We start from the raw sequence: 14,500 nt of genomic DNA on the forward strand, positions 1-14,500 counted from the left end.
CGACTTTAATATGCACTAGTGGGTTACACACATTATTATTACACCTGCTGTCTGTTCCCTACAGAGGGGATTAAGACCCCCACATATGCCTTTTATTGATTTTAAACTTCAGCAATTCCTCCTAGTTCCAAACAGTTGCCGTGCTTGAACTGGAACTGTTACAGCCTCAGCTCTCATCTATTGCACGTGCTACGTTAAAGCAGCACCTGACGCTGCAAGCAGCTTTTACTTACTTGCACCAGTTCCAGAACCCGAACTCTCCCTTCAGCAAACAAGCAGTTTTATAATCTCTACACTATCTTCCTCCCAGGAAGGTTTCCCATTATTAAAACAGAAATGGGACAGCAGAAACTTTCATTCCTAGGGATACTCAGCATGTAACACTGATATATAGGCTCTTAAATGTAGCTTTATTTATTTTGCTAGCTGGAAAAAAAAAAGAAAAGGTGTAAGTGGGTAAATGTCTGACTTTTGCTTTCTTTCCTCGTTGCATGTAGCTGTCACAAAAATGCTGAATCCTACAAATAAGCCTTGGAATCTAAATTCACACTGATGCACAGAAACTAACATGGTTTGCTGCAGAGCAGCTCTTCCAGGCTTTCTTTATTCAAGAGGGGCTGATGGCAAAAGGAGGCTTGGATCATGTTTCTTTCCTCTTCTTTCTCCCCTATGCTACAAAAAGAAGAGGATTAGAGAAACAGAGCTATCACTATGGCTTTGAACATTTTGTCTTTTATCATATCTTGATTATTTGCACTACGTCCATTAATACAATGTTAACAATCTTTATGTTTCTAGATCTCTTCACAAGGGATAAAGCCATTCTTTGTGTTAGAACACTAAAGGGATTGAAATTATCAAGGTTTTCTTCTTCACGCACCAGCACTGCCAGTCAGTCAAGCTGCAGCAAGAAGCATGTGGTGCTTTGCAACAGCAGCCCGGCAGGCAGGGAAATCCACACATGCAAATCCCAAAGAAAGCACACACTGAATTTTTAGTTTAACTAAAAAAGAAGACATTTCTGCTCAAATTAGCACTGAAGCATCAGTCAAGAAACAAGAGACAGGCACTTTGCGCAGGGCAGGCTCAGGTGGTGGATCATCACTAAATCTTTCACTTTTCTGCTTTTATTTCAAATCCAGCTTAGGCTATTAGAAATTAAATCCGCTCAGAGGCTTCATTGAAACAAACTGTCATCCTGATTCCCACAGAGCTGCCCAAGCTGCTGCTGCAGTTGGCGTTACCCAGCATCTCCATCAGTGCTCAAGCAGACAGCTGCTCCCAGAGGTGGGCTCCTCCAAGTTCATTAGTAACAGTCAGTAATAACAGACAAGCGGTGCGATCCTGCAACACTCCTGCCTGTGGTATCTAATCCTTTCACTCAACCTACTGTGTACCAGGGTTTACTGTCTGCAGTGAGGGACCCTTCTTTACCTACCTCTACTCCCCATGCTTCCAATCTCTCCTCAGCTCATCCTTTGAAATAGCAAAAGCTACAACAGATCTTTGGTATCTCGCCAGCGTAAGTGAGATGAAGAGGGCTCAGAGGGGACTGCTCACATGTGGTGTCAGAGTTGCGCTCTGAAACCAATTTCCTGCTGACACACAGGGTTTCGCATTCCTTAAGCATGCATTGTAAGGGGAAAACAGGAGGGAAGAGTAGAATGGACAAAAAGAACAGATTAAAATGTGCTCCTTTGTAAGAGTTTGTGCACTGGCCATGCAGCAAATCCACTGAAGAGTTTAGCTCTCCGAGCACTCCTGCTTCTCCTTCCTCAGGGAGCACACATCATATGAATATTATTCTGCTCCAAGCCTCTCTCCTGTAGTGAATCATCTAGGTCTTCTAAAAATCACTTTGGTGTGGTTCTGGATGTTATTTATTATAGCAGTATTCAAATCACCACTGGGCACTCAACATGATTCTACAGCCTGAGATAAATAAATGAGACATCACTATTAATTCCCTAATTATACACGCATCTAGCCATTCACTCTGTAAAGGTCAACTGTCTTTGTTCATAAATGTTAGCCAATATGGCATATACAACCGAAACGGCAATGCAGTGCGTCAGTATACATTTGAACACGCAAGGTTAACAAAAGGCAGGCACAAAAATGAGCGAAAAATGGCCACGAAGAAAAGCGACTGTCCTGAGGAATATTCTGATAATATTACACGAAGCTATTTGAACTGCAGTGCCAAAGGTATGTGTCTGTCCATCCAATACTGTGGGATATATATAAATCTAAATAAAAAGCATGCCATGCATTTTGCTACAACCATAAGATTAGTTTGCATTTTAATACAGCACTTGCTCTGCCATGTGAATGCAAAAATAATTCTTACTGGCACCTTAAGATTCCAGCTAGACTCCGCTATGACAGCTACAAACCAGCTACACACAACTTCTACTTTATTCAAAACACTGCAACCATAGTTTAAAAGGGAAATAAATCACCAACAGCTACTAACATGCTGTTACCAGACAAGAACATCCTTAAATGCTTGTTTACAAGTGAAGGCCTAGAGATCACCTCTCCACCTTCTCTCCCTGACAACTCCTTCCACAGAACACTGCTGTGTAGCCAGCACTGACAGCAGTAGCACTCAATACCTGCAGTCAATATGCAGCATCCAGGGAGACCTGCTCTGAAGGCCTTTCTGAAACCCAGACACACCACAAACATCCTTTCTTAGCCTGCTTCTTTAATATGCATATTATGACCATCCAAGGTGAAACAAAACTGGGCAGTGCTCTGAAGCTCTTTTCACTCTTGGTTTTAAAACCTCTTTCTTCTCTGGAGGCAGACAGAAATGCGGGACCAATAGGGAAGCCACAGGATTTGTGCTGACACTCTTTCAGTGTCTGATCTTTGGTCTGTGGGACCCTGATCTGGTTCTGCTCGACAACAAGATGCTCCTCACCACCACAACTATCACCTACTTCCTCAAAGAAGGATTTCACTGTAGCACCCGCAGGCACACAGGACAGGACATCTGGCAGCCGCAGCCCCTAAAACCGCAGTGTGCTCAGCCTGATTGCTCTGCAGCACTGCTCCGCCTACGGTGTGCACATAGGGTACCAGCATAAGGCCATGGAGAATATGCCCCACTTCAGCTGGGCATATGCTCCACTCCAGTATAAGTTTTCCCTAAACTTGTACAGCATAAATACCTACAATAAATTGGGGTTGTAATTAAAATAATCTGGAGCTCCACCACCTAAATTTCTGAGTTGAGGAAAAGAAAACCTAAAATCCCAGCTGAAAGCTATACACTTTATAGTTTCACTCTAGTGTCTGATACGAGGTTTGTCTTTGGAAGGGAAAAGAGAGGAAAAAACCCCCTCAACAAAACCTTCACTCCTGCCAGCTATGAGTTCATAAATTCTCCTAACAAGGATTCAGGTGACTTGGCTTCAGTAATTCATATCTCCCAGTCCTTGGCTGGTCAAAAGTAATAGAGCTTGCTTGTGAAACTTTGCTGTTTAAGAAAATTCCAACAGTATAAAATCCTGTGGCACCTCCTCAGGTCACAAACCCATCAAACTTTCCCTCTGCTTTGACTTCAGCAACTCATAGAACAGTAAAACTAATTCAAGACTATAACCTTGATCTCCCAAGTGTCTAACACCTTTATATGCTTGAATCAAAGATATGAAAGATCACTTAAACCTTTGGGACATACACTGTGGCCAACAGTTTTGCTACCCTCCAGTAATGAAACTTCCCACAGTGAGGACACATCTTGCCTTTACACGAGAACTATGGCCATCACAAAACCCTCCCATTTGTTTTTTTAAGTGTCAGTTGTATTTCCTTACCTTTACCTCTCTCCTATGCAATGACTGCGATGCAGGAATACCCAAAAAAAAAACATGTTAGCACTTCTCATGGCCATGAAATGGGATGGAACATGTCTGCCAGGATGTGACCCTCTCACACGCTTCCCAGTATTGACAGCCACAGTTACTAAGTTCCATTTTAAACACCCCTAACACCCTCTCCTCCCAATAATGATTTTTTTTTTTATAGATATGGTCTTACACTTCTGTTTAAAAACCAAACAAATGAAAGAGCAAAGATAACAGATGCTATGCAGAGTGCTTAATGCTCATTTCCATGCAAACTGCCATGAAACCCACCTGTACAGCTGTGTAGGACAGCGGGACAATGCTACCAGGATTATCAAGGCATGGGGCACCTTTGATGGAGCAGGATGTGACAGAAGGCACAGACCAGAACAAAGAAGTACTGAGAAGATCTAAGCCTGATGTTCTATTTCTAGTCTTCATGCTAATAAGCAAAACTAACACAGAAGTGATAATACTGAACAAGGTAGAAGCAAAAATTAGCAACATGCTTAATCTCATTAACAACAGATAACAGTAGCTCCAAGAGGAGTCTGTGATGCTCCCAGCCTTTCTCTATAGCTCTTGCATGTGTGACTACAGTCAGGAAGATTAAGCCACTTGAGAACTCCCAGGAAGTCTTTGCCATGCTTTCCCAGTAAAGAGGCCGCTGGGGTGCATGCTGGATTCATGCTGTAGGCACTTAACATGTCACTCTACCCTGCACTCTAGCACCACATTTTAACAGTTAATACCTTAATGAGCTTCCCCCCACCACTGCAGCCCCACCATCTGGCAGCAAACTTCAGAATGAAGAGACCATCCTCTCACACCACTGCCTGCACACCCAAACTCCCTTTTAGCTGACACTCCCTCCATTTCCACATGAATTTAAGATCCATCCATGCATGCAAAGGTTAGCAATATGCCACCCGAGGGCAGGTCTCTGATGTACTGCTGTTCTTCCTCCTTCCACGTTTTCTTTCTCTACACCCACATTTGTGCTTTCTGCCATGTGACATACCAGGCCAAGTAGTATCTCTCTCTTCTGTTGCACTGTCTACCTCAAGTAGTCCTAAATCATCCAAACACAAGAACCCAGAAATAAACAAAGAACTCTCAAATCTTCCTTCTCCCATTCCATAGGGCTTATCTTCTTCTTTTAAGCCTTACTTCAGGGGACACTTGCTAAATCCCAGACATCAGTGGCACTGACAGAACCTCATGTCCCTCACTTACTGATTCTTCACCCAGTTCTTGAGAATCTAACTCTAGTGACTCTGTCCAGCACAACATCAAACACGCAGTCCTGAAAGCTGCAACCTGTGGGACCTTGGCTTGTCTTCAGAAACAAGACAAAGTCCCAAAACCTTCAGCAAGGACACTGGTAAGATTTCTCTTCAAATCATTGCTGTATCTGCTTTCGCACTTACGTTTGTGCAAGCTCTGCCACTGGCATTTGCAAGCAAAGATCTAAAGCTATTTCTAAGTCACAACTCAGTAGACAGTTCAGTGGTTGATGGTTTGAAGTTCCATCAAGCATGAAGATCCTCAGAACTGCTTACTGCATATAGCAAAAATATGACAGAGAATGGTGTAACTGTGAATGGAAACAAAACCCTGCAGCATTCAGCAAAGGACAGACATGCAAAGGAAGACATTAAGAGAATGAGGAAAGTAAATTTCTCTCCCAAGACTTCTTGTGCTTATTTTGAACATATATTCTAAAGCCAAGGAAACTATTACATAGGAAAGGAAAGAAATAAACTGGGGGAAGAGGGAATTCAACAGATGGAGCCAACGTAAGCAAGTGACAGTGCAGTAAACCCGTTATTTATGTTGCAGTTCTCATTGATTCATTTTCCTCAGTGCACTAGCTTGGCCACCCAGGGTTCCAGCTCTGCTTTGCCCAACAGCATCAGGATCTAGCAATCAAACCATCACTTTTCTCCCAAGCCCCAGAGCACACTCCTGGAACAGCTCATGCTTTACAGCACTCACTACTTGATTAAGTGCTCTTTAATATCCAGGACACTGGGGAACACATACTTCCTAGAAGACATACTTCCTAGAAGTGGGAACTGCCAGTTCATACCAAGCATAACAGTCCTTCCCAGTTCCTTTCAGAAACCTTCAAGAAACACCATGTAAGCTGCCTTTAAGGAAGATTCTCCCACCACATAAATGCCCCATCTAAACTAATCCCCTCCTGAGCCACAGCTCCCCTTTATCCAAACCTGTTTAGGTATTTGCTCAGTCCATCCAGGCTCCCACCCTGCCTGGTCAAGCCCCAAACCCCTGGAGGTTCTCCTTCAACAGCCCAGCACTTTCGCTAGCCCCAAGCAGACTTCATCTCCCCTAAGCTCCAGAAGGCAAGGAATATCTTTCCTTTTTGCTGCCCACTGTATTTCAGTTCTCAGTCACCCAGCCTCTTGCTAAACATTCTTCATATTCTGAGACATGCTGTGGAGGGAGAGGTGGGAGCAGAGGGCTCCCTCCCCAGCAGCCATCTTCCATTTCTTTTCAGATGTTAGAGAGCTGCTTCACGTTCCCTGCAACCAGATAACAGAAAGCAGTCAGACACCACAAAGGCAGAACAGAGCAGCTTAAATTGAAGGGCACTTCTCTGACAAAGTCAAGAACATTTCCTTCACATTCTTGAATAACTTTCTCTCCACTCTTGTCTTGTGTTGGCTGCCTCATGACTACATATACAAAAGGAAGAGGAGGAGGATCACAAGAATATTTGGAAGTCAAATGTTTTGATGCCTTGGCTAAAGCAGTGCCATGCTGAGGACTGCACAGGGGTCAGAAAAATGAGATGTAACAAAAGCACTGCTGAACCAAAATGATTCCAGGAATACAAATCCTTTTCATCCTTCCAATCTGAAGCATACATCCATTTCCCTCTCTTAAGGCACTGTCCTTTCCTCCCCCCCATCCCTGCAGCAATATCTGCTTGTGGTACACTGCAACGCTGGCTCATTTCCACAAGTCAGCATGCCTGAAAGAGAAGCCTGGGCTTGTGGGAGGAGGGAGTCAGAAAGTAGGGGCAAAGGAGAAAAGGGACTCAGAAGACATTTCTGGCCAAAAGTCACAGCTAACATTAGTACTGTGGAAACAGCTGCCCCATGAAAGCGTTAATGACTTCTGAGGTGATGATTTCACAAAAGCAAGGTGCCATCCAATACCATTCTCCCAGAGGTGACAGGAAGACATACCCACACTAAAGCCACGTTAGCAGAGAAACAGATTGTCTGAGCTGTGCAGCTGTTGGGCTCACAGCAGAGCCGACACAGCACTCCACAGCAGGCAGTGGTGAGGAGAAAAGGCACTCGGCCATGATGTGCTTCCCATCACTTGAGAATACAGATCCCTAAGTGGAGACAGGAAGGGTGAAGGGAAACTGCAGATTTTGAACATCATGCAGCACTCTGTAAGACCTGGCTGATACTTGCTTAATAAACAGGATTTTGCCCAAGAGCTGTCAGGTGACGGTTATTTCAACTTCCATGGGTTAATCCTTCTATCACCAAAAATCACAGAATGGCTTGGGTTGGAAGGGTCCCTTTAAGGAAGGCACCTTAAAGATCACCTAGTCCCAAACCCCCTGCCATGGGCAGGGACACCCAAATGCTTGTGTATTTATTTACATGCGGCTATACAATCCTTTTCCAAGCTGTGGCCACTTTAAAAACCTTCAGAAACCTCTTGGTTTGTCTTCACCATTTGAGAATGTGTCAGAAGATGGAGGAGGGGGGTATTTGCCCAAATTCATATGCACACTTACAACCCTCCTGTTATAAGGGTTGCTCACAGCCAGCAAAAGATCAGCTCTGGAGAGCACCCCAGCATCCCTAGCACCGCAAGCTCCTTGATTCTCATGGCTCTGTTTTGGGTGAGGGAGGAGAATCCCTGAAGGTTCAGGGAAAGAACATCAAGACAATGATAGATGGTTCTCATCTGACAACTATGGTACAAGCTCAACCACATCAAATGCCAACACTTTCAAAACACTTCTTAATACTAGATGATGACACCAACTATTGCAGAATCTGGAGACATTTTTCAAACCTTCATGCATTAAACCTTGGAGCTTCTGAAGTCTCAGTTTCTTCTTTGCGGTTGACTGTTCTAAACTAAGAGGCTGGGATATTTTGAATATGGGGAATTTATAATCATCCATCACTAGCTGTATCTCCAACTGCAAGATCAGAATGATTTTAGTTAAAACTAAAAGCTTCCACAAAAAAAATATACAACAGATTGGTAGAGAAGCTTCCTTAGGCTCTGGACAGAACTGCCGTTCAAACCCACCAAAGCCCCTGCATTTACACACCAGATAACCAACAGCTGATTTGCCTATTAAGTCTGGGTGCACAATCCACTTCCACATCCTTGCTGTGCCTGCACCAGGGTCTTAAACTTCACTACCTATGTCCTTACAGCTCTTATAGGGAACTCTGCTTGTCTACAGTCTGCTACGCCCCTCGTTTTCCTCTACTGGGACACAAGTTGGCAAAGTAGGGACATAGCCCTGAATTCCTCAGACCCCAGCTATAGGGCAACCACTATTTCAGGGATGGGTATGGCTATTCTTATTTCTCATGAGGAGTTTTAGAAGTTCCTGGGTGTTTCTAAGTTGGGGGAATACACTTTTTCTTTTATTTCATAAAGTTTTCACGCAGTCAAAATACCATTTCCTGTTCAGTTTGAAGGGATGTATTTCTAAAAACAATTATCACAAAAGCAAGGAAAAGCCTTAGTGAGGAACTCTCCTCAGGGGTACATGCGCTCATCACGCAGCGTGAGGGGGATGCAGAAGAGAACCTGAGAAAACACGACGCCTCTAAGGCAAGTTTCATGAGTGCTGGCAGAGCTGGAGAGCTGCACACCAGGACTCTCACAGGGTCTCTGGGGGATGCCATGCGATAGCTGCACTTAGTTTCTAGAACATACACTGACACAGCAAGCACTGGGGAAAATATTACTGCTCATTTCCCAAGGGACAGTTATATAAATACCTATGCCTGCTCCTCTGATATATCCCTGTGAGCCTTAGGTGAAAAGACCACAAGAACCTGGGACTTGAAATAGGAACGTGAAGCCTTTTCATAACAGGTTCTAATAGAGGGTGTTTCAGCCTGTGCATCAGAAAGAAAAATTATCTTGCCTTTTGAGAAAGATGGAATATGGCTTGGCTGCAGCAACACGACTGAAGTCTGGATGCTTAAGCGACTAAGCACATATTTTTTGTGACAGCCCCTCTAACCTCCCCCCCCAAAAAAGAAAAGCAACATTATAATGCATACACAGTTTCAGATTTGGATTAAGCAATTATTTGGGAAAGCTTAACTAAACAAAAATTAGCCCAAGAAAGGCCTCACTGCAACCTTTAAGGTTGCAAAGCCTCTAGGTCTTTGGAAGCCTGGAAATAAACGCTACTCCCCTTTGAGCTCTGTTCCCCTTGCAACCCTGCAGGCCTTGCTCAGGAATCCCCTGCTGCTTTACAATACATGCAAAAGCTTTGCTCTCTGACAGACACAGCCACCCAGTTTGTAAGCCACCCACCTTGTAAGAGGTACAAAACCCAACAAATACCTGGAAAAAGCCAAAGAGAGAAAGATATTTAAATCCCAGGATCCAGCAATATTCCCTGGCAATTTAAAGGTAAAATGTAAAGGTTCCATTCTGCAAAGATGCTATCAGATGTAAAGATTACAGATTGATAGATTACAAATACTCCACAGTACTGTAGATTGTTGCAGTCTTCCTCAGTTCAGATTTCATCCAGGCCACTTGATAATATCATCTCCTTTGACTACACAAGCCTTCCAAAAAACACGTGTTGTTGCCTGTCCCAAAATTCAGGACTCCCAGTCAACAGTCAGCCACATTCCTCTTCCTATCTTTGATCTCCATGCTGTTAACCTGTAAATCCTGTTGCCACAGATTTCCTCATTATCAGCAACCAGTGTGTTTATTTATTGTACCTTTAGCTCAGACATCCTGTCTCTAAGGTTCTACTATTTGGGTAATGGTAGCATAGACGCTCACTGTGATAGTCCTATCAATTGAACACTTGAAAGCAAGCAGACATCGTATGCACACCCCATGTCTTCCCCCCTCTCCATCCCAGCCCATGTGGAGCCTCCCACCGACTCTTTTCACTCCTCAGAATATACAGAGCTGTGGGTTTAAAACCTCCAGGTAACGTTTGGATTTTTCACATACATTCATATTCTTTCACAGATCTAAGCTGTCAAAGCCATGCCACTACAAGCTAAACGGGAAAACACAGTCTCTTGTTTTCCCACCAGAACCACTTGCACTCTACTGTAACCACTACACACATCCAGAAGCACCTGTAAAAGAAACTGCATGGCAGTTCAGAAACCCGAAGTGCTGATCCAGTCTAGGCAAATGAGGTAACTTTTGTACAACAAAATGAAGGAAAAGAATGCTGCATCCTCCTCTTTGCATATTCCTAACAACAACAGCAAAATTAGCAGTAAAGCAGGCAAGGTCCAGGTTGCAGTTTTCACTGAAGAGACTTCAGTGAAAGAGAGGAAGAATAGCGATGCTTGACTGGAAGTGATTGATAGTAGAAGTAAAAATAACCCTACCAGCAGCTGAATCTCTAAGCAGTGTTTATTGAAAGCTATTGGGCAACACAGCCTTCACACGCTGCATGGACTGCAAGCTTTCTGCAGCTCATGGCCCTGGAAGCACCTGTAAGGTTATACCACGGGCTTCTTGTGACAAACTGATAAACAAACAAGCAACATGTGGACTGAATGGTTAAGGGGCTATGCTCTTACTATTAAGACACTGGACTCAGGAATCTCAGATCTTTCTCTAGGTCAAAGACTTCTTTTGGGACAAAAACTATCTTTGGATCTCACTTTCCTCATGTTTTACTGCAATGGGGTGCTTCTGGCACAAATTGTTCAAGAATCTCCAAAACAGAGAGGACAGAGGATGTAATAACTCCTGATAACACGAATTCGGTGTGTGCAGCACACTGTAGCAGTTTCATCATTTTGCTGTTTCTCTGAATTTTCTCTGAACCCCCTCAGTGAATACATAATAAAATGTTGTAGATGAAAGAAGAATCATTAGTCTACCAAGTAACCTGAATATTGCTCTCTTTGTATGCCTGTATTAAACACAGTATTATTATACACTATTCCTCCCTCTTCAACTTCATCCTTACAACAGGCAAAGTACAACCTGAACCTAATAGGGATTCAAGTCAGAATGCAGAGTGACAGGAACTGCTATCTGGAGCCTCTTCAACCTCCTCTTCATTTTACATAGAAACTGGAAAGTGCAATATAAGAAAGAGAGGTCTTGTGGTTACCACAGCTGATTGCTACTCTCAAATATCTGCATTCTGCTCTTGTCCCTTTCTGATGTCTTATGCAATGCTCAGGAAGTCAACTGAGCCAAGCAGGTAGTCACTGATTGCCTACACCTCATTTCTGAGAAGCCTGAACTGCAGCCTTGCTTGCAAGGTGCTGGGCACTCACTGCTGTACCACACCTTAGGTCTAAAAAACTTGGCTTGAACTAAAGTGCAACCTGCTATTCAGTGTGCGGGCTAGGGAGGAGCACTCTCATCCCAGGTATTTCAAGCGGAGCTCCCAAAATTCAGTGCATACATTTACTCTTGGAAGCCCACCCTATTCCTCTGCTCCCCATATGTGAGGTAAGGACAACGCAAACTTACCTTAAAGCAAATGTTGTGGAAATAACAGCGTTCCACATCAGAGTGAAAACCACAAAGCACTACTAGGAGGAAATGAAAAATTCTGTTGTCAGAGTAGGTCTAAAATAAACTGAAGTAAAGAAGCCTCGTCCATACACTGAGCAATGACAGTGAAACCAGCTATTGAAACCAATCATTTAACAATCTAATAATTGTCTGTGTGCTGAAAAAGGCTGAAGTGTGGTAGAAAATACAGTGCAAGAGAGTCAAAGTGTATAGGTAGCATGGATCCTGAAAATCACTACATCTGAATGCTCAGTTTCCCAACCCAAATTGCTACTTTAGGAAGCAGTTATGTGTGAGAGATTGTCTAGTTTTTGTGGTATGCTTTTTTTTCTTTTCTAGCAACAGCAAAACAAGCCTGAAAATAACAAATCCCCTTATGCATCTTCATACCAATACCCCTCATGACTTATCTGCAGAGCTAAAGCTCACATATCTCCTGCACAGACCTCTGACAGTCAGCTAAAAAAGGAGGTAATGACAAAACCAGACTATAACAACTCTGGATAAACAAGAGGGTGTCAAACATTTTATACCGAGGAGTTTTACAGCTACTGATGTCTGAGAGAAAGCAGGGCACTAGGAGATTCTGGGATGCACTCCTGCCTGGAGGGGGGAGCACTGTGCCAGGCAGCTTTCTATTTATCTTCTGGAAAAAAAGAGAAAATAAAACCCACCCAACCAACCAAAGCCTCAATCCTCAGGCTGGTCCCACGTGCACCTCTGACCCCTTGCCTTAATCCTGTCACCCTCTGCTAGCAAGCCTCATCACCCAAACGACCTTTTTTTCCCCCATCCTTGAAACTAGTACCACAGCCCTTACTCTGTCAGATCTTCCTTGGTTCCTGTTGTCTGTTTCTCTACCTTCAAATCCCAGAGGCCAGTTAGTTTTCTCCCCATTTTCCACCCCTTGGCTCCCTGTCTCTGCCTCTGTGTCAGGGCTCCTCATTCAAACTCAGCCTTGTCCCTCTGCTCCGTCATCTTACTGCTTCTGTCTCTGTGTCCTGCTCCTTCAGCAATGCCTCCTCAGCAGATCTCATTCTCTACCACCTCCAGGCCCCTGCTTCTCTGCTCCTCCTTCACTCTGCAGCTACCCAGCAGATCTCTGTTCCTCTGTGCCTTTGGGGACAGTGGAAGAGTCAAAGGCCAGACTAGAGATTTTTTCTCTTAGTACCTCTGTCCAGAGTCATGATAGATTTCAGGAGCACAGGGATTCAATCCCTTTTTCAAGCAGGAAAACACCTGCTCAGTTGTAGCGTGCACCATGCCCAGTGCAAATATACCTGTGGTAAAGCGAACTGTCAGTAGAGATCTCTACTGACCATCAATGTGGTCGAACTTGGGATGACTTTAAGGGTGACAAGGAAAGACACTCCTGGAACAAAATTTCCCCCTCAATAATTTCAATCCAAGTAACAGGCAAATTGCTACAAACTTAATTTCTATTTAAAACTATTTTTTCCTCTAGAATTACTACTGGCAATAGTTGAAAAAATTCTGCCAAAAAACTCTTGCAAAACTATTTCTCTTCAGCACAGGAAATACCATCCTTCAGGTGTGTCAGAATAGTAAAATGACAAGCTGCATAGACCAAGGCAATCCCACCAGGAAGGTAAGCTACGAGCCCTGCCAATAGGCAGGGCTTTGCCCAGCCCAATTCTGCATCTTCCCAGAGGCACAGTCTAGTTCCCTGGTAAGAGCACTCACACCACTGACCTCACAAGATCATCACATTTTGATATTTACACAAGAATTATCACATTAGTCACAGTTGTGATGTCTTCACCAAGATAAACCACTCTCTGAAGTGAACAGATATCTGCCTGAGCAAAGACAATGACCTTAGTGATTATTTTTGTTTCTTTCCACCATTAACTCTGATACTTCCTGAGAAGTTAATTATATCAGAAAACTAATCCCTGCTTGATCTGAGATGTCTTTTCCTGATGCTGCCTTCAAACCATATGTACTCAACCTTGATCTTTGCTCACCCTTGCAAAAACCTATTAAACAGAATGATCTGCTCTTGGAACAATTCAAATAATTGATGGCTCCCCATCGCTCTTGATAGGCAGATCTGTCACTTGATGCTGAAATTTGCAGGGTGCACATGGGAATTCCATCCACACATGAAGTAGTTCCAACAGCAGCACTACTGTAGAGACTCAAATGAACCCTGATGCACCAAATACCACTGACTCTCTCCAAGTGCAGCTGCATAGGAAGTTCTTCAACTTTTTAAATGCTGCTGTGCTGTCATTAATCAATCCCCCAAAGGAATAAACTTGTACTCAAGCATCAGTCTGCACCATTCTCAGTATTTTACTTCTGCCTGTTCCTCCCATGCCTGGAGAGCTACATTTCTTCCACTTTGCTTTCATTTTGTTAACACTGTATTGATTACTTAACTGTCATTACTCTGTACCTTTTACTTCTGCTTAAAAATCATTTCCAAAACCAGAGGAATTGTGACTTAACACAACTCTCAGCATCTGTTACTGTAACTTCATTTGCTTTGTTCAAATTCAGCCAAATTTTTCTATGAAGAACGGGTGTAGCAAAGAACCAAAGGCTTGAATAAAAAGCCTTCTGACTTTATTAGTGCCTGCACAATCCAATAAACAAAACTAGGCATTAGCATTATTTCACCACTATATTACACAAAATCATGCCACTACATTGCTTTTTTAAAAAATGTAATTTTCTTTCACTTTCAGTTTGGTTTATTTAAATTAAAATAATAAAATCAGTACTTCAGATGCATTTATCCAACTGTCTCTTCTTTCAGCAGCGGTCATTATCTCTGTCTTTTAAACCTGGTACACTTATTGGTTATTTTTTTCCTCAGTTCCACTGAGCAACACTAGATCATG

At 43.3% G+C, this 14,500-nt stretch overlaps 1 protein-coding gene across 5 annotated transcripts in view; it reads right to left on the minus strand.

The window, feature by feature from the left end:
* Window positions 1-14,500, minus strand: part of MAPKAPK3 (MAPK activated protein kinase 3) — a 114,325-nt gene that overhangs the window by 18,720 nt on the left and 81,105 nt on the right. For 4 of the 5 annotated variants that reach the window (XM_061458278.1, XM_061458279.1, XM_061458280.1 and 1 more), the window contains one exon: window positions 13,397-13,450. The exons of the other annotated variant lie outside the window; for it this stretch is intronic. In XM_061458278.1, coding sequence (XP_061314262.1) covers window positions 13,397-13,450 — 54 coding nt within the window. The remainder of the gene's footprint in view (window positions 1-13,396; window positions 13,451-14,500) is intronic. 5 annotated transcript variants of the gene reach the window in all.

The sequence above is a fragment of the Pezoporus flaviventris genome, unplaced genomic scaffold, assembly GCF_033815535.1.
Source record: "Pezoporus flaviventris isolate CSIRO_AGI_PZ_B2104156 unplaced genomic scaffold, CSIRO_AGI_Pfla_v1 ptg000026l, whole genome shotgun sequence".
NCBI lineage: Eukaryota > Metazoa > Chordata > Aves > Psittaciformes > Psittacidae > Pezoporus > Pezoporus flaviventris.